The following is a 25,414-nucleotide window of genomic DNA, read 5'->3' as shown; positions in this document are numbered from 1 at the left end:
CATCCTTTGTGGGGCAGTGCCTTTCCCTCTAGACGAGGTCTTCTTATAGACCAACTTATTGCAGACCACGACCTGTGCCTTCTTAATGATGGCTCCCCTACTCATTTCAGTGCCGGTCATGGTACCTTTTCTGCCATTGATCTTTCTCTTTCTTCTCCCTCTCTCCTCCCTTCATTACACTGGTCGCCACACGACGACCTTTGTGATAGTGACCATTTCCCGTTGATTATCACGCTCCCTTCGCGCTCCCCGATGGACAGGTTACCTCGTTGGTCTTTCCACCGCGCCGATTGGCCTCTATACACTGCAGAGGTAGAGTTTTCTCCCTCTTTGTCGGGTTGTATTGATGACGTCCTACGTGACGTGTCTGACGCGATTGTTCGCGCTGCTAACCTTGCTGTCCCGCGCTCATCTGGACCATTTCGTCGCCGGCAAGTCCCGCGGTGGAGTACGGCCATTGCCATTGCCATCCGTGAACGCCGTCGAGCTTTGCAACACTTTAAGAGGCACCCATCTGTAGCCAGCCTTACTACCTTTAAACGCCTTCGCGCTAAAGCCCATTATTTAATCAAACAGAGCAAGCGGATATGTTGGGAACGATTCGTTTCTTCCCTTGGTTCCACTGTCCCTCTGTCACGGGTATGGGCTACACTTCGCTCTCTCCAAGGTTGCCATCGGCCGTCCACCCTCCCAGGCCTTCACCTCCCAGATGGCATTTTTACGGACCCATTAGTTCTCGCAGAACATCGTGCGACCCATTTTGCAGTGGCATCAGCGTCAGCCTCCTATCCAGCTGCTTTCCTTCATCAAAAACAGCAGGCTGAAGCTCTCACCTTATGTTTCACCACTTGTGAGTCAGAATCTTACAATGAACCTTTTACTGAATGGGAATTTCTTTCTGCTCTATCTTCTTCTCATGATACGGCCCCTGGCCCAGATTCCATTCATAACCAACTGCTTCAACATCTCAGTGTTCCACAACGGCAACATCTTCTTCGGGTGTTCAACCGTATCTGGCTCCAGGGTGACTTCCCTTCTCAGTGGAGGGATAGCATTGTGGTTCCTGTCCTTAAGCCTGGTAAGAACCCCCTATCTGTTGACAGCTATCGGCCAATTAGTTTGACCAATGTTGTTTGTAAATTACTTGAACGGATGATAGCCCGTCGGCTCACTTGGGTCCTCGAATCTCGGGATCTATTGTCCCCTTACCAGTGTGGCTTTCGAGAGGGACGATCTCCAATCGATCATTTACTTCGCTTGGAATCCGCAGTTCGGCAGGCTTTTTCCCAGCGCCGCCATTTGGTTGCAGTGTTTTTTGACCTTCGCAAGGCCTATGACACGGCCTGGCGCCATCACATTTTACTAACCCTTCATCAGTGGGGTCTTCGGGGCCCACTCCCGATTTTTATCCGCCAGTTCCTGATCCATCGGTCATTCAGAGTTCGAGTTGGTACTGCTTTTAGTTCTCCACGGACCCAGGAGACGGGCATCCCACAGGGTTCTGTCTTGAGTGTCCTTCTTTTCCACATTGATATCGATGGACTTGTGGCCTCTGTCGGTCCCTTGGTCGCCCCTGCCCTGTATGTGGATGATTTCTGCATTTGGGTTAGTTCCTCCTCGATGGCATCTGCAGAACGGCAGCTCCAGGTGGCTATACGGCGTGCCTCTGCATGGACCCTCTCACACGGGTTTCAATTCTCTCCTTTAAAATCGCGGGTGGTCCACTTCTGTCGCCGTACTACGGTCCACCCTGATCCCGAGCTCTATCTCGCTGCACAACGATTGCCTGTGGTTTCACAGTTTCGTTTCCTGGGTCTTCTTTTCGACAACAAGCTCACTTGGCTGCCCCATATCAGACTCCTGAAGGTAGGATGTTTCCGTAAACTCAATGTCCTTCGCTTCCTTGCCCACTCCTCTTGGGGTGCAGACCGTTCCCTCCTCCTCCGTCTTTATCGTGCTCTAGTTCTGTCTCGTTTGGACTATGGTTGTCAAGTTTATGGTTCAGCTGCTCCTTCCACACTGCACCTCCTGGATCCAGTCCACCATCGTGGTATCCGTTTGGCCACCGGTGCCTTCCCTACTAGCCCTGTTGATAGTCTCCTGGTTGAAGCTGGGATCCCACCCCTTTCTGTTCGGCGGTCCCAGCTTCTGGTGTCTTATGCCCTCACTATCCGTTCTTCTCCCACTCATCCTTCCTATTCTATCCTGTTCCCAGACCATGGACGTCGCCCACCCGACTCCCGCCCTCGGGCTGGTTTACCGGTTGGGCTGCGCCTTGCGCCTCTTTACCGTGATTTTCAGCTTCCTTCTTTGTCCTGTCTTCCTCGCTCCCTCCCCTCCTCCCCTCCTTGGTTAGTTCCTCGGCCTCGAATTCGGATGGATCTCCGCCGCGGTCCGAAAGATTCCATCCCCCCGGTGGTGTTTCGTTCCTTTTTCCGCCAAATTTTATGGGAGTTTCGGGATGCTGTTGTTTTTTACACTGATGGCTCTAAATGTGCTGATCATGTTGGGTATGCCTTCACGTCCTCTGTTGGAACGGAAAATCATCTGCTGCCACCTACATGTAGGGTGTTTACTGCGGAATTGATGGCAATTTCCCGGGCCCTTACCTTTATTAAACAATCCCAACACAACCGCGTTTTGTTATGTACGGACTCGATGAGTGGCCTTCTTGCTATTGACCGGTGTTTTTCGCGCTATCCCTTGGTCTCTGCCATCCATGACCATGTCGCTGATATTCACTGTGCTGCTTGTTCCATTGACTTCCTATGGGTCCCTGGCCATGTGGGTATCCCGGGATGTGAGCTCGCTGATCGTTTGGCTGGGGGAGCAGTTACTTACCCCCCGTTTTCTGTAACCCCTCCTGCAGCGGATTTACGGCTTCACATCAAATCCCACTTCGCACAGTCATGGGCCAATTCTTGGGAGGCTACTCCACTGTCTAATAAACTTCGTGCAATTAAGATGACACCAGGCCCATGGCGTTCTTCCTTTCGCCTCTCCCGAAAGGACTCGACCACACTGTGTCGTCTCCGCATTGGCCATACCAGGCTGACCCATGGTTTTCTTTTGCGTGATGAGCCACCCCCGCTATGTGGTTGTGGAGCCTTCCAGTCAGTGGCCCACATTTTGGTTGAATGCCCCCTTCTTTTGGCTCTGCGTGCTAAGTACAGACTCCCCCACACTTTACCTTTGATGTTGGCTGACGATTCCCGGATGGTCTCTCTGGTTCTCGGTTTCCTCCGGGAGAGTGGTTTTTATTCTCAGTTTTAAGGTTTTTAATCTCTCTGGTGTTGGGGCAGGGCGGTGAGTGTTTGGGTGTCTCCCACTGTAGGCAGTGTTCAGAGATTCCCGATTCACCTCCCTGACCGGAATCCTCTTTTCTTCCCCTTTTACTCTTTTTTAACCCCTTTTTTTAAGGCTTGGTTAGTCTTTCTATTTCCATACGTATTTTCTGCATTATAGCAGTTGTACCTTTTAAGTCACAGGTGGTCTTGCCTATGCTGCTTCAGCATAGTGTTGGGTTCGTTCTCTTGCCGACTTCCCTCATTTGTTTTTTACCAATGACAACGTGACTGCCCTTTTACGTTTTTCCCTTTTTCCGTTTTATTGTTCTGACTTTTCTGAGATGTCCCGTTAGCAGAATGGAGTATCTTTGAAACAAGGGACTGATGACCTTGCTGTTTGGTCCCTTAAACCTCAAACAACCAACCAACCTTTAACAGTTTTACTCCCTCTTCTGTTATTTGGGGTGGCCTGCGCCGGCTGTCGGGCATTAAGGCCCACTCCTCGGTACCTGGCCTGACCTCAGGTAATGAGGTCCTTGTTGATCCCGTGGCTGTCTCCAACGCCTTCGGCCGGTTTTTCGCGGAGGTTTCAAGCTCCGTCCATTACCACCCTGCCTTCCTTCCCAGGAAAGAGGCAGAAGAGACTCGGCGACCTTCCTTCCACTCGCTGAATCTGGAAACTTATAATGCCCCATTTACTATGCGGGAACTCGAACGTGTGCTTGCACTGTCCCGGTCCTCTGCTCCGGGGCCAGATGCCATTCACGTTCAGATGCTGGCACACCTTTCTCCGGTGGGCAAAAGCTTCCTTCTTCGTACCTACAATCGCGTCTGTACCGAAGGTCAGGTCCCCATGCGTTGGCGTGACGCCATCGTTGTTCCTATACCCAAACCCGGGAAGGATAGACACCTTCCTTCTAGTTACCGCCCAACTTCTCTTACAAGCTGTGTCTGTAAGGTGATGGAGCGCATGGTTAATGCTCGGTTAGTCTGGATTCTTGGATCTCGACGGCTACTTACCAATGTCCAATGCGGCTTTCGTCGCCGCCGCTCCGCTGTCGACCACCTTGTGACCTTGTCGACATTCATCATGTACAACTTTTTGCGAAGGCGCCAAACGTTAGCCGTGTTCTTCGATTTGGAGAAGGCATATGATACATGTTGGAGAGGAGGTGTCCTCCGCACTATGCACAGGTGGGGCCTACGCGGTCGCCTGCCCCTTTTTATTGATTCCTTTTTAACGGATCGAAAGTTTAGGGTACGTGTGGGTTCCGTATTGTCCGACGTCTTCCTCCAGGAGAACGGAGTGCCCCAGGGCTCCGTATTGAGCGTAGCCTTTTTTGTCATCGCGATCAATCCAATTATGGATTGCATTCTACCTAATGTCTCAGGCTCTCTCTTTGTCGATGACTTCGCGATCTACTGCAGTGCCCAGAGAACATGCCTCCTGGAGCGCTGCCTTCAGCGTTGTCTATACAGCCTCTACTCATGGAGCGTGGCAAATGGCTTCCGGTTCTCTGAAGAGAAGACGGTTTGTATCAGCTTTTGGCGATATAAAGCGTTCCTTCCGCCATCCTTACATCTCGGTCCCGTTGTTCTCCCATTCGTGGAAACAACTAAGTTTCTAGGGCTCACACTGGACAGGAAACTTTGTTGGTATCCGCACGTCTCTTATTTGGCGGCCCGTTGTACACGTTCCCTTAATGTCCTCAGAGTTCTTAGCGGTTCATCTTGGGGAGCGGATCGCACTGTCCTGCTTCGCTTGTATCGGACCATAGTCCGATCGAAGCTGGATTATGGGAGCTTCGTCTACTCGTCTGCTCGGCCATCCCTCTTACGCCGTCTCAACTCATCCACCATCGGGGGTTACGTCTTGCGACCGGAGCATTCTACACTAGTCCCGTCGAGAGTCTTTATGCTGAAGCTGCCGAATTACCATTGACCTACCGGCGCGACGTACTGCTGTGTCGGTATGCCTGCCGGCTGTTGTCAATACCCGATCACCCCTCTTATCAGTCCTTCTTCGCCGATTCTCTCGACCGTCAGTACGGGTTGTATGTGTCTGCCCTGCTGCCCCCTGGAGTCCGCTTCCGTCGCCTGCTTCGACAATTGGATTTTGCCCTCCCTACCACCTTCAGAGAGGGTGAGAGCCCGACACGACCTTGGCTCCAGGCCCCGGTTCGTATTTATCTCGACCTCAGCTCACTCCCGAAGGAGGGTACTCCGGCTGCAGTGTATTGCTCACGGTTTGTCGAACTTCGTGCTCGACTTGCCGGTCACAACTTTATTTACACCGATGGCTCCAAAACTGACGATGGTGTCGGCTGTGCCTTTGTCGTCGGGGCTGGCACCTTTAAATACCGGCTCCTCGACCAATGTTCCAGCTTTACGGCCGAGCTTTTTGCTCTCCATCACGCCATTCAGTATGCCCGCCGCCACCGCCATTCATCGTATGTACTCTGCTCTGATTCCCTCAGTGCTCTTGAGAGCCTTGGAGCTCCCTATCCGGTCCATTCCTTGGTGCAACGGATCCAGCAGTCCCTCCATTCTTTCGCTGATAATGGTTCTCCTGTCAGCTTTCTGTGGGTTCCCAGACATGTAGGAGTGCCTGGGAATGAGGCTGCTGATGCTGCAGCCAAGGCTGCAGTCCTCCTGCCTCGGCCAGCCTCCCATTGTGTCCTGTCATCTGATGTTCGTGGGGTTGTTCTGGTGTCCCCCCCTCCCCTTGAGTTTTACTAGATTCCATGTGCTCTAACAACTGTGACTGGGCGCTAATGACCTCAGTAGTTGAGCGCCCTTAAACCCCACAAAAAAAGCTATGTGATCAAAAGTATCCGGACACCTCTAAAAACATACGTGTTTCATATTAGGTGCATTGTGCTGAAACCTATTGCCAGGTACTCCGTATCAGCGACCTAAGTAGTCATTAGACATCGTGAGAAAGCAAAATGGGGCGCTCCGCGGACCTCACGGACTTCGAACGAGGTCAGATGCCACTTGTCATACGTCTGTACGTGAGATTTCCACATTCCTTAACATCCATAGGTCCACTGTTTACGATGTGGTAGTGAGGTGGAAACGTGAAGGAACACGTACGGCACAAAAGTGTACAGGCCGACCCTGTCGGTTGACTAGCAGAGACTGCCGACAGTTGAAGAGGGTCGTAATGTGTAATAGGCAGCCATCTATCCAGACCATCAAACAGGAATTCGAAACTGCATCAGTATCCACTTCAAGTACTATGACAGTTAGGCTGGAGTTGAGAAAACTTGGATTTCGTGGTCGAGCTGCTGCTTATAAGCCACACATCATGTCGGTAAATGCCAAACGATGCCTCCCTTGGTGTAAGGAGCGTAAACATTGGACCACTGAAGAGTGGAAAAACGTTGTGTGGAGTGACGAATCACCGTACACAATGTGGCGATCCACTGGCAGGGTGTGGGTATGGCGAATGCCCGGTGAATGTCATCTGCCAGCGTGTGTAGTGCCAACAGTAAAATTCGGAGGCGGTGGTGTTATGGTGTGGTCTTGTTTTTCATAGAGGGGGCTTGCACACCTTGTCATTTTGCGTCGCACTATCACAGCACAGGCCTACATTGATGTCTTAAGCACCTTCTTGCTTCCCACTGTTGAAGAGCAATTGGGCGATGGCGACTGCATCTTTCAACACGATAGAGCACCTGTTCTAATACACGACCTGTGGCGGAGTGATTACTCGACAATAACATCCCTGTAATGGAGTGGCCTGCACAGAGTGCTGACCTCAATCCTACTGAACGCCTTTGGGACGTTTTGGAACGCCTTCTTCGTGCCAGGCCTCACCGACCGACATCGATACCACTCCTCAGTGCAGCACTCTGTGAAGAATGGGGTGCCACTCCCGAAGAAACCTTCCAGCACCTGATTGAACGTGTGCCTACGAAAGTAGAAGCTGTCATCAAGGTTAAGGGTGGGCCAACACCGTATTGAATTCAAGCATTACCGATGGAGGGCTCCACGTACTTGTAAGTCATTTTCAGGCGGGTGTCCGGATACTTTTGATCACATAGTGTAGATAGCTTAAGTGGCGTCAGAGGCGGTTTATCAATGTTGCTAGTTTCAGCCTTATATGCCATTCTGAAGTGATTTTGTGGTTCTGCAATGGAAAACTGTACCGTCGATGTTGAAATGTCATAGTTTTTAAATTTGTTTTTTTTTTTTAATTTTTCTCTAACAAATGTTTGTGGGAAACACGCCCTTGGCGCTCCTCGTGATAAGATTCTTCGGAGGTCAGCTCGTAACCATTGTTTGTGATCCCGAGGATTCCTTCGCACTAAAAAGGGTTTCTCTTCGCCTTGACCTGCCCCCTGCGCTCTTCCTCCAAGTAAGCTATCTTTGAAAATTTTTTCGATCCGCCAGAGTGCAGCATGCCGTCCGCACTGTCAGCGTTACATGGCTTCTGCGACGTTGTGAACCGCCACCTCCTCGCTCCCCTCTCTCAGGGCAGTTTACATCCTCCTCTGCAGCACACAACTATTTTCCAGCCCCTCTTTAGCTGATACTGGCTTCTGAGGAACGCATTGTCCACGTCGCCTTTTCTCTGTGCTCAAGTTGGCTAAAATGGCTCTGAGCACTATGGGAGTTAACATCTATGGTCATCAGTCCTCTAGAACTTAGAACTACTTAAACCTAACTAACCTAAGGACAACACACAACACCCAGCCATCACGAGGCAGAGAAAATCCCTGACCCCGCCGGGAATCGAACCCGGGAACCCGGGCGCGGGAAGCGAGAACGCTACCGCACGACCACGAGATGCGGGCTGTGCTCAAGTCTGACATGCCCTACTACAGAAATTTAGTACGTGGTGCTAGCCAGTATCAGCCAATGAAATGATTACTAATCGGACTGTGCATCGTAAGTAGTGATCGAATGTAAATATAAATCGAAAAGAATTTACCGAATATTAAATGCATGGTGGCAAAATATTTCAGCCTTATACTTCATTTTAACTTGAGGAAACCATTCATGTAAAGCATCAGTATGTCGAAGATCGGGTGAAATACTTAAAATGAACATAGACTATACCGCAATTTTTCTGAACGATTAATTTCAGATTTTATATCCTGTACTGCATCAAAAAGATGTAACAGAACGATGTTACATATTGGTGTTCTGCCAAGAAGGGGTTATTCATACTTTTCATTGCTAATCTCGAATTACGTCTGTTTCAGCTTGGATCTGGTCTGGTATTGCTGGAGACAAGTGTGAAGCTGGGAGTTGAAACGGACAGTGTCTGGTCCTCACTTGGGATCCTGGGCCATCCAACATGGTTTCCAATAAATAGTCCCACAAGTTAGTTTTTGATGTCTGTTTTATTTTTATCTCAACTTTGTCACACATTTATAAAAAATGACACAAGTAGAAGTAGTAATACTAATAATAATAATAATAATAATAATAATAATAATAAAGTAACACAGACGTAGAAGCACTCAATACACTTACACGATCACAATGCCACAAATATAGAATACATAACATACATTCAGCAACAGAAAGATTCACATTAAGCAGAAAGGAAGGAGGAAGGGGATTTATCGATATAAAAAACCTACATTATGGACAGGTAGACAATTTAAGAAAATTCTTTATAGAACGAGCAGAAACTAGCAAAATACACAAAGCAATCACTCATATAAATACATCGGCTACACCACTACAATTTCATAACCACCTCTACAACCCTTTAGACCACATAACATCAACAGATACGAAGAAAGTAAATTGGAAAAAGAAAACACTTCATGGCAAGCACCCGTATCATCTAACACAGCCACACATCGATCAAGACGCATCCAACACATGGCTAAGAAAAGGCAATATATACAGTGAGACAGAAGGATTCATGATTGCAATACAGGATCAAACAATAAACACCAGGTATTACAGCAAGCATATTATTAAAGATCCCAATACCACAACAGATAAATGCAGACTTTGCAAACAACAAATAGAAACAGTAGATCACATCACAAGCGGATGTACAATACTATCAAATACAGAATACCCCAGAAGACATGACAATGTAGCAAAAATAATACATCAACAGCTTGCCTTACAACATAAAATTATAAAACAACACGTTCCCACATACAAGTATGCACCACAAAATGTACTGGAGAATGATGAATACAAATTACACTGGAACAGAACCATTATAACAGATAAAACAACACCACATAACAAACCTGACATCATACTCACCAATAAAAAGAAGAAATTAACACAACTAATCGAAATATCCATACCCAATACAACAAATATACAAAAGAAAACAGGAGAAAAAAATTGAAAAATACATTCAACTGGCTGAGGAAGTCAAGGACATGTGGCATCAGGATAAAGTTGACATTATGCCAATTATACTATCAACTACAGGAGTCATACCACACAATATCCACCAGTACATCAACGCAATGCAGCTACATCCAAACTTATATATACAACTACAGAAATCCGTAATTATTGACACTTGGTCAATTACCCGAAAGTTCCTAAATGCAATGTAACATATACCGTACAGTTAAAACGAAGTCACCCTTGATCAAGGTCCGCGTCACTTTCCATTTTTGACCAGACATAACGTCTGAGAAAAGAAAGAAATAATAATAATATACTGTGACGTGTGGTGTTTATCACACCATTTGGCACAAGTGGTCTGCTTCTCGTCACAGAAAGTCCCAAACATCACCACAGCTACTCTGAAGGTGTTTCCATTACATGTCTTCTAGTTACATACTGATTTCCCCTATATGATCCTAAAGTTTATGTACCGCGGTCTTCTTTTTTCTGTTCCAAGTGGAAGACGTTAAAGCAGTCCAGTTGGTGCCATGCGTTCTTTCTGCATGACCATTATAAACTTTAACATTTATGGAAGAGCTCCTTTCTTGGCGAATGACTTTTGTGGTTATGAAAGCTATTTCAGTTTTTCTGGCTTTCGATTTCTATTCTTCTCTATGTAACCCATTGGGTATAATCCAATTCCCAGATACTTCGTTATTGGCACATTTTAGTGCCCCATATCCGGAATATAGCTGGTTTGTATTGTCGTTGGCACATTACTATCTTCCTTTTGAAAGAGATTTGCAAGCCTTGCTGTTTCGAAATCTTATGTCAGTAAAACTCTACAACCACGCTGTTATTCTTAGTTACAGCCCGCAAAGGTTTAAACACGTTCTGAATTTTTATTTCCTTAAACCACTCTTGTATTTCTTATATACTCACTTGGATTACTGTTTTGATTTCAATGGTTTTAGAGAAACATTCTTAGAATATTATTTCAGTCAAAAGTGCTCTTATAAATCCCTAATAGTTTTTACTCAGCTCGAAGCTTTTACCATTGTGTTATGAATAACGTCACGATCAATGCAATCATACGCCTTTTTTAAAAACCTAGAAAAGGATGTTTCCGTAAACTCAGTGTCCTTCACTTCCTTGCCCACACCTCTTGGGGTGCAGATCGTTCCACTCTTCTCCATCTTTATCGGGCTTTAGTGCTGTCTCTCTTGGACTACGGTTGTCAAGTTTATAGTTCAGCTGCTCCTTCCACACTGCACCTCCTAGATCCGGTCCACCATCATGGTATCCGTTTGGCCACCGGTGCCTTCCCTACTAGCCCTGTTGATAGTCTCCTGGTTGAAGCTGGGATTCCCCCCCCCCCCTTTCTGTTCGGCAGTCCCAGCTTCTGGTTTCTTATGCAATCGCTGTCAATTCCTCTCCCACTCATACTTCCTATTCTATCCTGTTCACAGACCAAGGACGTCGCCCACCTCATTCCCGCCCTCGGGCGGGTTTACTGGTTGGGCCCCGCCTTGTGTCTCTTCGCCATGATTTTCAGCTTCCTTCTTGGTCCCGTTCCCCACGTTCCCTCCCCAGCACCCTTGTTGGTTAGTTCTTCGGCCCAGGATTCTGCTGGATCTCCGCCGAGGTCCGAAGGATTCCATTCTCCTAATGGTGTTCTGTTGTTTTTTCCGCTGAATTTTATGGGATTTTTGAGATGCTGTTGTTTTTACACCAATGGCTCCAAATCTGCTGATCGTGTGGGATATGCCTTTACATCCTCTGTTGGCATGGAAGATCTCCTGCCATGTGCATGTGAGGTGTTTACTGCAGAACTGATGGCAATTTCCCAGGCCCTTACCTTTATTAAACGGTCCCAACTCAACCGCGTTTTGTTATGTATGGACTCAATGAGTGGCCTTCACGCTGTTGACCGGTGTTTTTCCCGCCATCCCTTGGTCTCGGCCATCCATGACCATCTCGCTGATCTTCACCATGCTGCTTGTTCCGTTGACTTCCTTTGGGTTCCCAGCCATGTGGGTAACCAACGTAATGAGCTTGCTGGGAGCAGTCACTTATCCCTCCTTCTCTGTAACCCCTCCTGCGGCGGATTTACGGCTTCATATCAAATCCCACTTCGCACAATCATGGACTAACACTTGGGAGGTTACCTCCCTGTCTAATAAACTTCGTGCGATTAAGGTGACACCTGTCCCATGGCGTTCTTCCTTCTGCCTCTCCCGAAAGGACTCAACCACACTGTGTCGTCTCCACATCGACCATACCAGGCTGACCCATGGTTTTCTTTCACATAATGAGGCACACCCACTTTGTGGTTCTGGAGCCTTCCAGTCAGTAGCCCACATTTTTTGTGGAATGCCCTATTCTTTTGGCTCTGTATACCAAGTGCAGACTTCCCCACACTTTACCTTTAATATTGGCAGAAGATTCCCGCATAGTTGAACTGGTTCTCAGTTTCCTCCGTGAAAGTGGTTTTTATTTTCAGTTTTAAGGGTTTTAATCTCCCTCTGGAGTAGGGGCAGGGTGGTGAGGGTTGGGGTGTCTCCCACTGTCAGCTATGTTTTGAGATTCCTGACTCCCCTCCCTCGCCAAGATCCTCTTTTCTTTCCCTTTTACTCTATTTTTATCGCTTTTTAGATTTGGTTAGTCTCCTTTTACAATACGCACTTTTACATTCTAGCGGTTGAACGCTTTTGGATAGTAGGTGATCTTGCCTGTACTGCGTCAGAGGTGGGATATTTCTTGCCTCTAGCATAGCCTTGTGGTTGCCCACTTGCTGACTTCCCTCCTTTTGTTTTCACCATTGACAACACGACTGGACTTCTACGTTTTTTAACCTTTTATCTTTTATCGTTATGACTGTTCTGAGATGTAAATCGGTCCGAATGGACCACCTTTTACACAAGGGACTGATGACCTTGCTGTTTGGTCCCTTAAACCCCAATCAACCAACCAACCGTTTCTACAGGTGTTTAAAAAAACTGTCTTCACGTTACCTCAGAAGGAAAAGTTCAGAGGTATGAGACCTGGTGATCGAGCCAGCCATGGAACAGGACCTTCCCTTCCAATCTAACGGTGAGGGTAAGTGTTCAGGTGCTCGTGGACATTAACATCGTGGTACCATTATTTCCATGAAGGTATGAAACATCAAGTGCTACATCAGTGGGAGGTTGGTTCAAGATTAGACCATACTCTCGACGTTCTTCTTCGAATGTGAGAATGGAGTCATGGAGGGTGCCAGCACACACAAGTCCATGGCACGTTTTACATACACCTGTGTTGTGGGTGTGTCGTTCTGTCAAGGCATAGTTGGTGTACTGCGTCTCATAACATGTCGATCTTGGTGAATAACTTGGTGGTGTATTCTGTTACCTTGTCCTTTAAGTATCGTTCCCGAAGGGCTTCGTGAATTTCTCATGTTCTGGTCCAATGAGGCACCCCAGCGTCCACTTCATGCTCCGATTTTGGATTGTCTGTAGGGACTTACTGTCAGAATCAAAAGTTATGCCCCACACTGCGCATCTGTACAGAAGTTTTCCTGCACTTCGGATTTGTGGTGTAGAAATTTCGTCTTGGCATTAAAATACTTACTGACGAAAAAGGGGATTTAGGCATGAACCATGTTTTTTCACGGCTGTCTTCTGCTCTTGCAAGTAAAGCATAAACATCAGTGACTTATCCAAAATACTCTTAAGTGTTTCCTAGACAGCGACTCTGAATGGGTAGTCTCAAAATCTGCAGTGGGAAGTGTAGGAGTGGTCGTCTCTTCTGTGTGAACACTGCCACCGTCTTGCTGAGGTTGGTGGTAATTTTATTCGCGAAATGCCCATGTCTCCATGAAATCAATTTGTGCTCGTGCCCTGGTGAGCAATTCATCAGTGTTTCGCCCCAACATAAAAATGCGGTGTAACCTGCGTGAAGGCTGCAGGCTATATGTGGATTCGTTGGGAGGTGATTGATGTATAGGTCGAAAAGCAGGGGCAAAATACCGGTACTGTGAAGAATGTCTTCAGCCAGAGTTTTCAATGCAGATCTCTTACCATCAACAGTGACGTAGAAAGTTCTTCCGTGTGGAAAGGTGTCCACTAGCTTAATGTAGCAGTCTGAGGGAGGCGTTTGGTGACAGTTCGGGCATCCAGTTGTCCAGTCAGGCTGTGCCATTTGCCTTTCCGAGGTCAAAAAAACGCCGACAGTGGACTGTGGCAGGTTAAAGTTAAGAGTATGTTCCATGAGACAAATGAGCTGCAACTTGGATGATATGTTCTGCTGAAAGCCGAATTGTTCTGGCCAAGTAATACAATGGTCCCTGAGGCAGATTCAATCTTACAACAACACCATCTTAAGTATCGTATTGAGCATCGGTGATTTGGTGGCTGTGCAAGGTGGTGGCCGGGCTTTGAAATAGGGATGAGCTTCACAGCCTTCCAGGCAGGTAGGAAGTGTGAGTTTACTTGACAGACATGTATGATTTTTGTTAGGAGGATCGTCGCCTTCCATTGGAGGTGTCATAAGTCTGTGTTGCTGATGTGTTCATCCTCAGCTCTGAGTTCTTCATCTTGAGGACAATCTTGGCGACCTCTCTAGGTGTTGTAAGCAGAGGCTGGTCCTGTGTGGGTTCTGACTGGCCGCAACATGTCCTGGTGCTTTTTACAGCCACGCTACGAGGCAACATGGAGCATTTCGCCTTGGACGTGCATGGCAACGTGCAGTCTTCGGAGGCGTGGTAGTCGGCACCGCGGACACAGTGTGCGGGAAGTGAGGAATAGTTAGCTATATGATTGAACCGCTAGCACCGCTTGCATTGAGATGCCCCGTCTTTGTTTCTGAATGTTTCGAAGCGACTCGAATTGTGCAAATAGTAGTGTACACCGCAAATCTTGTCGTTATCCTTCGACTTAGGTAGATTTACCACAAATACTGGCATGGGCACTAAGTCGTTTCCCTCTTCATCTCGCTTTTTACATTGGTGCGCTTTCGCTAAGGTGAACCTATTCTCATGCAGTTTCCATGTAACGTGAGCCACTGGTACTTGGGAGAGTAGTCCTTTTGTGACCACTTTCAGCTATTTTGCCTCTGGTGCCGGCGAGTAAAAAGCAGCAGGATGTTGTACTATTCGAGGAACTGCATTGCCTGCTCATATTCGTCATAAGAATCGAGATGATACTTCATTCGGTCTCCTTGGAATATCCCCTTTGGGGGAGCCTTGAAAAAGTGTTGCTTTAATGCGTCGTAAGTTTCACTTAGTTAGACGTGTAGTAAAACCTGATCACCGGTATTTTGCTCGACGGTGTAGGTTTAGATGTAGGTTCCAACTGGTTGGCAGGAGAGGCAGCCGAGCATGCCAGTGCCTTCCCCATGCTCGGAGATTTATGGGGCGATCGGCTGGAAACGTTTCCACCTATGCCTTCTGTTTTCTCGGGTTTTCCTCTGCAAACGTTAGTCGCCGGTGTCTAGGATTGTATTGGACGGTTCAGAATCATTGTCCCGTGTGTTTTGCGCCTCTGGAGCGTCATCCGCCTCCTCGTCGCTCGGTGAAGATGAAAAGCGTCTGGTGAAAGGTCCTCTTCTATGTTGTGGTCTTGGATTTGGTCCACTTCAGTGGAGGCATGCTGAACCGGTAGCAGTTGAGTGTTTCGGAGTGAGTCGTTCCTGTTATAGGGATGTTAGTGAGTGGTAGAAATACGAGCGCCGTCGGTGGTCGTAGAGAGTTGAATAGCCGTCCTCTCGAAATCCGTGTCGGTAGCCAGTGTTAAATTTCCTCGCAAGTCGTCCTGTCATCGCCTGGGTCGTCGTAAACGGAGCAGACGATGAGGCAGCCGACGTTGCAAGTCCCGCCGGCCGGCGATCGATAGACTCCGACGTGGCCGAGGCAGCTGCCTCGGCCGCGCGCCTACCGCGCGAAATCACGCACTGATGACACACGTGCTATGAGCGAAGTTGTGAGCAGTCTGTCTGCCTGGTGGCCCGGGGTTGTAAGTTATCACCCGCTGCCTGTTTCAGTGTGCAACAGACACCCGGGATCATTGGGAGAATGCGGCAGAATCGCATGCGCCGTTCCAAAACACTCATTGAGACTGGCCATCGTTGCTTTGGACAATTACTATGAACTACGTTGTTGTTACGCAGTGTACGCCATATACATAACACAATAAATGTGGATTTCCGACCATTGCTTCCCTATCTCAATATAATCGGTTGTGGCCCACTATCACCTATTTCAATAGGTTTGAGGCATGCTGTGGGACAGTGGGCAAATAACCGAACTGTTGATACTTAGTTATTAAACTTGTGAAAGGGCATGTAATTGTCTGTGCGTGCATTACACCTCCCTTCGCCGTTAACATGAGCCTGAGAACTTTTCTGCAGTCAGCCAGAAAGGGATGTAGAGCGTATTGACCATAATTTCCAGTCTGCAAGTCCATATTAATCATTGTACCCACAAAAAGAAAATGATCTACTTCATATTTACTCATCAGGATCGGGAACAATGACTATAAATAAAGGTTTTGAGTTCTAACGGACTGATATCTTCTTTAAAATTTCACACACCGAAAATATAATAATATCCATAGTAATAATATTAATAATAATAATAATAATAATAATAATAATAATAATAATAATAATAATATGTATGTTCTGCCAGTCGTAAAAGGCGACGAAAAGAACAAACCACTAATAGGGCTAACCCCCCTTTTAGTGTGATTAGTTGGTTCAGGACAGAACTAAAGAAGCCTCGGACAAGCGCCGTCATGGTCGGGGACGACGCTTGAACCCTATGCCCGCCCACAATGGTAACGACACTGCTAGCCAACTGGAAAATGATTTAAATCCAAATAGAGGTGTTTTGCAGGATATGCTTCCTGCAACCACCCTAGAAGGAAAACAAAGACAGAGGATGAGATGGTCAGATGAAGTTAATCGACACCTCATGTTCTGTTATTACCAAGCAACAAACCTAGGAACCAACACAACTGGATACAGATCACAAGTATACACAACATTTATTACCAGATACCCAGAATTAAAATTTTTAACAGAACAACGACTAGCTGATCAGATCCGTGTAATAATCAAAAATAACAGGATACCCCAGTCAGAATTAGAAAACATCAAACAAGAAGTACAACAAATACTGGAACAAAATAATGTGCAATCAGAAGAAGAAGAAAATACAGTAATGGACTCAAACATCCCAGAGCAAACAAACAAAGAACAACACGCACCAATTAAACAATCAGAGGAAAACGAAATCTTAAGACAGCCACCAGAACAAGCACAAATAGAACACGAAGTGACACAGATGCTAGATATAGAAGAAAAATTTCAGCTAACATATATAGAATACAAAGACACAAATACAGACATTAGACCATTCTTGCATAGACCACCAAATAACCCACAAGTCGAAACAACAATAAAAACTATCAACACAATCATACACAACAAAATAAATGAAAACACAACTATGGAAGAGTTACAACTACTGGTTTATATAGGAGCACTCACTACACTAAATATACACACTAGACAGAGATCAGAACCAACCAACATACAGAAGAAAACCACAAAACCAGCATGGCAACACAGGCTACAGATCAGAATAGAAAAACTGAGAAAAGACATCGGACAGTTAACACAATTTATAAGAAATGAAATATCAGACAAAAAACGAAAAAGGTTAGGTAAAATCTCACAACAAGAAGCAATAGAGCAATTAGATGAAAAGAAGCAAAAATTACAAGCTTTGGCGAAACGACTTAGAAGATACAAAAAAAGTGAAAATAGAAGGAAACAAAACCAAACATTCAACACAAACCAAAAGAAATTTTACCAAACAATAGATAACACATACATAAAAATGGACAATCCACCAAACATAAGAGACATGGAACACTTCTGGAGCAGCATATGGTCAAACCCGGTACAACATAACAGGCATGCACGGTGGATACAAGCAGAAACAGATACATACAAGATGATACCACAAATGCCTGAAGTGATAATTTTGCAACATGAAGTAACCCGAGCAATTAATTCTACGCACAATTGGAAAGCCCCTGGAAATGATAAAATAGCAAATTTCTGGCTAAAGAAGTTCACCTCAACACATTCACATCTAACTAAATTATTTAACAGTTACATTGCAGACCCATACATATTCCCTGATACACTTACACATGGAATAACTTATCTGAAACCTAAAGATCAAGCAGACACAGCAAACCCAGCTAAATATCGCCCCATAACATGCCTACCAACAATCTACAAAATATTAACTTCAGTCATTACACAGAAATTAATGACACATACAACACAGAACAAAATTATAAATGAAGAACAAAAAGGCTGCTGCAAAGGAGCGCGAGGATGTAAAGAGCAACTGATAATAGATGCAGAGGTGACATATCAAGCTAAAACTAAACAAAGGTCTCTACACTACGCATACATTGATTACCAAAAAGCTTTTGATAGTGTACCCCACTCATGGTTACTACAAATATTGGAAATATACAAAGTAGATCCTAAATTGATACAGTTCCTAAACATAGTAATGAAAAACTGGAAAACCACACTTAATATCCAAACAAATTCAGATAATATCACATCACAGCCAATACAGATTAAGCGTGGAATATACCAAGGAGACTCATTAAGTCCTTTCTGGTTCTGCCTTGCTCTGAACCCACTATCCAACATGCTAAATAATACAAATTATGGATACAATATTACTGGAACATACACACACAAAATCACACATTTGCTATACATGGATGATCTAAAACTACTGGCAGCAACAAATCAACAACTCAACCAATTACTAAAGATAACAGAAGTATTCAGCAATGATATAAGTATGGCGTTTGGAACAGACAAATGTAAGAAAAATAGCATAGTCAAGGGAAAACACACTAAACAAGATTACATAGTGGATAACCACAGCGACTGCATAGAAGCGATGGAAAAAACGGATGCCTATAAATATCTAGGATACAGACAAAAAATAGGAATAGATAATACAAATATTAAAGAACAACTAAAAGAAAAATATAGACAAAGAGTAACAAAAATACTGAAAACAGAATTGACGGCAAGAAACAAGACCAAAGCTATAAATACTTATGCCATACCAATATTGACCTACCCATTTGGAGTAGTGAAATGGAGTAACGCAGACCTAGAAGCACTCAATACACTTACACGATCACAATGCCATAAATATAGAATACATCACATACATTCAGCAACAGAAAGATTCACATTAAGCAGAAAGGAAGGAGGAAGGGGATTTATCGATATAAAAAACCTACATTATGGACAGGTAGACAATTTAAGAAAATTCTTTATAGAACGAGCAGAAACTAGCAAAATACACAAAGCAATCACTCATATAAATACATCGGCTACACCACTACAATTTCATAACCACCTCTACAACCCTTTAGACCACATAACATCAACAGATACGAAGAAAGTAAATTGGAAAAAGAAAACACTTCATGGCAAGCACCCGTATCATCTAACACAGCCACACATCGATCAAGACGCATCCAACACATGGCTAAGAAAAGGCAATATATACAGTGAGACAGAAGGATTCATGATTGCAATACAGGATCAAACAATAAACACCAGGTATTACAGCAAGCATATTATTAAAGATCCCAATACCACAACAGATAAATGCAGACTTTGTAAACAACAAATAGAAACAGTAGATCACATCACAAGCGGATGTACAATACTAGCAAATACAGAATACCCCAGAAGACATGACAATGTAGCAAAAATAATACATCAACAGCTTGCCTTACAACATAAACTTTTAAAACAACAAGTTCCTACATACAAGTATGCACCACAAAATGTACTGGAGAATGATGAATACAAATTATACTGGAACAGAACCATTATAACAGATAAAACAACGCCACATAACAAACCTGACATCATACTCACCAATAAAAAGAAGAAATTAACACAACTAATCGAAATATCCATACCCAATACAACAAATATACAAAAGAAAACAGGAGAAAAAATTGAAAAATACATCCAACTGGCTGAGGAAGTCAAAGACATGTGGCATCAGGATAAAGTTGACATCATACCAATTATACTATCAACTACAGGAGTCATACCACACAATATCCACCAGTACATCAATGCAATAGAGCTACATCCAAACGTATATATACAACTACAGAAATCGGTAATTATTGATACATGTTCAATTACCCGAAAGTTCCTAAATGCAATATAACACATACCATACAGTTAAAACGGAAGTGACGCCTGATCAAGGTCCGCGTCACTTTTCATTTTTAACCAGACTTAACGTCTCAGAAAGTAAAGAATAATAATAATAATAATACAGGATCAAACGATAAACACCAGATATTACAGCAAGCATATTATTAAAGATCCCAATACCACAACAGATAAATGCAGACTTTGCAAACAACAAATAGAAACAGTAGATCACATCACAAGCGGATGTACAATACTAGCAAATACAGAATACCCCAGAAGACATGACAATGTAGCAAAAATAATACATCAACAGCTTGCCTTACAACATAAACTTATAAAACAACACGTTCCTACATACAAGTATGCACCACAAAATGTGCTGGAGAATGATGAATACAAATTATACTGGAACAGAACCATAACAGATAAAACACCACATAATAAACCTGACATCATACTCACCAATAAAAAGAAGAAATTAACACAACTAATCGAAATATCCATACCCAATACAACAAATATACAAAAGAAAACAGGAGAAAAAATTGAAAAATACTTCCAAATGGCTGAGGAAGGCAAGGACATGTGGCATCAGGATAAAGTTGACGTTATACCAATTATACTATCAACTACAGGAGTCATACCACACAATATCCACCAGTACATCAATGCAATTCAGCTACATCCAAACTTATATATACAACTACAGAAATCCGTAATTATTGATACATGTTCAATTACCCGAAAGTTCCTAAATGCAATATAACATATAACGTACAGTTAAAAGGAAGTCACGCTTGATCAAGGTCCGCGTCACTTTCCATTTTTGACCAGACATAACGTCTGAGAAAAGAAAGAAGTAATGATGATGATGATGATGATGATGATGATGATGATGATGATGTAGTAGTAGTAGTAGTAGTAGTAGTAGTAATCCTAATGGAAACAGTACTATTAACAGTTGAGGTAACCTACGGGAAGTTCCAAGTAAAATGGTCTATCATCGTGACTTGTAATCACAAAAGTTAACTGCTCTCCTTAAAAGTGAAAAAATACACTGAAGCGCCAAAGAAGCTGGTATAGGCTTGCGTATTCTATTACAGAGACACGTAAACAGGCAGAATACGGCGCTGTGGTAGGTAACGCCTATACAAGAAAACAAGTGATTGGCGCAGTTGTTAAATCAGTCACCGCTGCTATAATGGCTGGTTATCAAGATGTGAGTTTGAACGGGATGTCGGGATGTTACAGTCGGCGCACGAGCGATGGGACACAGCATCTCCGAGGTAGCAATAAAGTGGGAATTTTCCCGTACGACCATTTCACGTGTATATTGCGAATGCCAGGAATGCGGAAAAACATCAAATTTCTGACATCGCTGCGGCCAGAAAGAGATCCTGCAAGAACGGGACCAACGACGACTGAAGACAATCGTTCGACTTGACAGAAGTGCAACACTTTCGCAGACTGCTGCAGATTTCAATGCTGGGCATTAAGTGTCAGCGTGCGAACCATTCAACGAAACAACATTGATATGGGTTTCCGGAGCCGAAACCCACTCGTGTACCCTTGATGACTGCACGATACAAAGCTTTACGCCTCGCCTCGGCCCGTCAACACCGACATTAGAATATTGATAACTGGAAACATGTTGCCTGGTCGGACGGGTCTCGTTTCAAATTGTTTCGAGCGGATGGACGTCTACGGGTCTCGACACAACCTCAAGAATCTATGGACCCTGCATGTCAGCAGAGGACTATTAAAACTGGCGGAGACTCCGTAATGGTGTGGAGCATGTGCAGTCGGAGTGATATGGGATCCCTGACACGTCTAGATAAGATTGTGACACATACGTAAGCAGTCCGTCTGATCACAAGCGTCCTTTCATGTCCATTGAGCATTCCGAAGGACTTCGGCAAATCCAGCAGGATAATGAGACACCCGACACGTCCAGAATTGCTACAGAGTGGGTCCAGGAACACTGTTCTGAGCTGAAACACATCCGCTGGCTACCAAACTTCCCAGACATGAACATTATTGAGCACGTCTGGGATGCCTTGCAACGTGCTGTTCAGAAGAGAACCCCCCCCCCCCCCCTCTTCTGGATTTATGGACAGCCCAGCAGGATTCATGGTGTCATTTCCATCCAGCACTACTGCAGACATTAGTCGAGTCCATGTCACGTCGTGTTGCGGCAGTTCTGCGTGCTCGTGGGGGCCTAAACGATATTAGGCAGATTTATCAGTTTGTTTGGCTCTTCGGTGTAATCTCGCCACTTTCCACTAGGTTTTGTCAACATTACGGGCGGTACAAAAACAGTTTTCAGTGAAATGTAAGCGATCCAAGTTGGTGTACAGTCCTCGCGAGTTCACTTCCTACTTTCACGGGAAACGCATTCCAAGTCTGCCCATCTCTGATGTCAACTGAGGCACAGCACACACAGGCGTTTAAACTGGGGCAGACACATTGATATTTCGGCGCGCATTGTGTCGATCATTCTGAGACTTCAAAATATACTGAAGCATACACTGAAGAAGTTTGGAAAAGTTATTTTAATTTTTAATTTCCGTATTAGATTATGGGGCAATCCTTTGTGCATTATGTGATCAAAAGTACCCGAACACCTCTAAAAACATAAGTTTTTCATATTAGGTGCATTTTGCTGCTTCCTACTGCCATGTACTTCATATCAGCGACCTCAGTAGTAATTAGACATCGTGAGAGCAGAATGGGGCGTTCCGCGGAACGTGGTCAGGTGATTGGGCGTCACTTGGGTCATACGTCTATATGCGAGATTTCCACATTCCTAAACATCCCTAGGTCCACTAGTTCCGATGCGATAGTGAAGTGGAAACGTCAAGGGACACGTACAGCACTAAAGTGAACAGGCCAACCTCGTCTGTTGACTGACAGAGACCGCCGACAGTTGAAGAGGGTGGTAATGTTTAATAGGCAGACATGTATCCACACCATCACACAGGAATTCCAAACAGCATCAGGATCCATTGCAAGTACTATGACAGTTAGGCAGGAGATGAGAAAACTTGGATCTCATGGTCGACCGGCTGTTCATAAGCCACACATCACACTGGTGAATGCCAAACGATACCTCGCTTGGTGTAAGGAGTGTAAACATTGGCTTACTGAAGAGTGAAAAAACGTTCTGTGGAGTGACGAATCATTGTACACAATGTGGAGATCCGATGGCAGGGTATGGGTATGGCGAATTCCCGGTGAACGTCATCTGCCAGCGTGTGTAGTGCCAACAGTAAAATTCGGAGGCGGTAGTGTCATGTTGTGGTCGTGTTTTTCATGGAGGGGGCTTGCACCCCTTGTCGTTTTACGTGGCACTACCACAGCACAGGCCTACATCGATGTTTTAAGCACCTTCTTGCTTCCCACTGTTGAAGAGAAATTGGGCGATGGCGATGGCTATTGCGATTGCATCTTTCAACACGACCGAGCACCTTTTCATAATGCACGGCATGTAGCGGAGTAGTTACACGACAATATCATCTCTGTAATGGACCGGCTTGCACGGAGTCCTGACCCGAATTCTGTAGAACGTCTTTGGAATGTTCTGGAACGCCGACTTCGTGCCAGGCATAACCGACCGACATCGATACCTCTCCTCAGTGCGGCACTCCGTGAAGAACGGGCTGCCATTCCCGAAGGTACAATCAAGCACCTGATTGAACATACGCCTGCGAGAGTGGAAGCTGTCATGAAGGCTGAGGGTGGCCCAACATCATATATAATTCCAGCATTACCGATGAAGAGCGCCACGTACTTGTAAATAATTTTCAGCCAGGTGTCCAGATACTTTCGGTCACATACTGTATGTTAAATACATTCGTGTTATGACGATATGGCGCCGGTAGCAGCGAACTGGGGTAAGCCCTGGCACACTCGCTTGCCTCTGTAGCTCTTACAATGATACAGCCCCCCTGCGGGTCCGGGGTAAGAATAGGCCCGAGGTATTCCTGCCTGTCGTAAGAGGCGACTAAAAGGAGTTTCAACCGTTTCGACCTTCCATGTGATGGTCCCCCTTGGGGTTTGACCTCCATTTTTCAAAATTCTACAGAAGTACGAGCCTTTTGGGGAAGGACACCTTACGTGGTGTACCACTGGTCCTAAGTGCACTAAGACCTTGGCACTCAGCATTGCACCGGCGTTGTAACCATACCCACTATTCCTCAAATTGGGCCTAAACGCCTGATGGGTTGTCCAAGTTACGCCCACAGTGCATCTCCATCTGCACCAGCGATCATGATGGACTTTCCATGGCACCAGAAATCCAGCACGGTAGCCAGCCTGTTGTGGTGTGGTCGTCATGTACCCTCTAGGTTGTAGCCCCCTGACAACACAGGGATCGTACTGCCAATACCTGAGCTGCACCCTCCCCACGTCGGCCAAGGAGTAGATGCCCGTCTCCTTGGGGCATCAGGACTCCTGGCAATGGTCATCCTGCCAGGTGGCCCTTGCTGCGGCTGGGTGGCGCCCGTGGGGAGAGCCCCTGGTCGGAGTGGGTGGTATCGGGGCGGACGTTTCGCGGATGAAACGTCACCACGTATCAGGTCGCTCTGCGGCCGAGTCTTTCAAAAGAAAAGGTACCGTTTCTAGTTCTGGTTCTCCTGCCCTTTCCCCATTGGCCACTCCATGGGAGGAGGGACAGGCCCGCCGGCTTGGGGCGAAGTACTTCCCCCGCTATTTGGTCTGTTTTCGAACCGATGGGGGGACATTCGCCACCTCCAAGCCCATGTTCTTTGTTCAGCACATTGAGGACATCTTCGGGGAAATCGAGGCTCTCAGCAAGATGCGTTCAGGGTCCGTTCTTATCAAGACCACCTCCGCCACACAGTCGGCGGCGCTCCAGGCGTGCGACCGACTAGGGGACATCTCAGTATCCATTGTCCCACATCTGGCACTAAATAGAACGCAGGGGGTTATTTTTCATCGTGACCCCCTGCTACAATCTGATGAGGAGCTCAGGGCCAACCTGGAGCGCCGAGGCGTGCATTTCGTCCGGCGAGTCCAGCGCGGCCCCAGAGACCGTCGCATCGACACCGGGGCCTTTATCCTCGCCTTCGAGGGGGACGTTCTCCCGGAGAAGGTAAAGGTGATGTGCTACCGGTGTGACGTGCGACCTTACATCCCGCCTCCTATGCGCTGTTTTAGGTGTTTGCGCTTTGGGCACATGTCGTCACGGTGTGAGGCTGAGCCACTTTGTGGCGATTGTGGACGTCCTCTTCGTGAGGAACATACATGCACCCCACCACCTCGGTGCATTAATTGTCCTGGCGTCCACTCGCCTAGATCCTCAGACTGCCCCGCATACCAGAAGGAGAAGAAGATTCAAGAAATCAAAACTTTGGATCGTCTCTCTTATTCTGAGGCCAGGAAGAAGTATGACCGCCTCCATCCCGTGCCATTGACCACTTCGTTTGCCTCAGTTGTGTCCACTCCTTCCGCGGTATCCTCACCCCTATCCTGTCCCCCCTCCGCCTCCTCCGCCCATCAGGGGGCTCTGC

At 45.8% G+C, this 25,414-nt stretch overlaps 1 protein-coding gene across 3 annotated transcripts in view; it reads left to right on the top strand.

Moving 5' to 3' along the window:
• LOC126248381 (uncharacterized) overlaps nt 1–25,414 on the top strand; it is a 597,430-nt gene that overhangs the window by 503,341 nt on the left and 68,675 nt on the right. For all 3 annotated transcript variants that reach the window (XM_049949322.1, XM_049949321.1, XM_049949320.1), the window contains one exon: nt 8,501–8,621. In XM_049949322.1, coding sequence (XP_049805279.1) covers nt 8,501–8,621 — 121 coding nt within the window. The remainder of the gene's footprint in view (nt 1–8,500; nt 8,622–25,414) is intronic.

The sequence above is a fragment of the Schistocerca nitens genome, chromosome 3 (genome assembly GCF_023898315.1).
Source record: "Schistocerca nitens isolate TAMUIC-IGC-003100 chromosome 3, iqSchNite1.1, whole genome shotgun sequence".
In the NCBI taxonomy this organism is placed as follows: Eukaryota; Metazoa; Arthropoda; class Insecta; order Orthoptera; family Acrididae; genus Schistocerca; species Schistocerca nitens.
The sequence above is the reverse complement of the archived record's forward strand: the minus strand, read 5'-3'. Positions and strand labels throughout refer to the sequence as shown.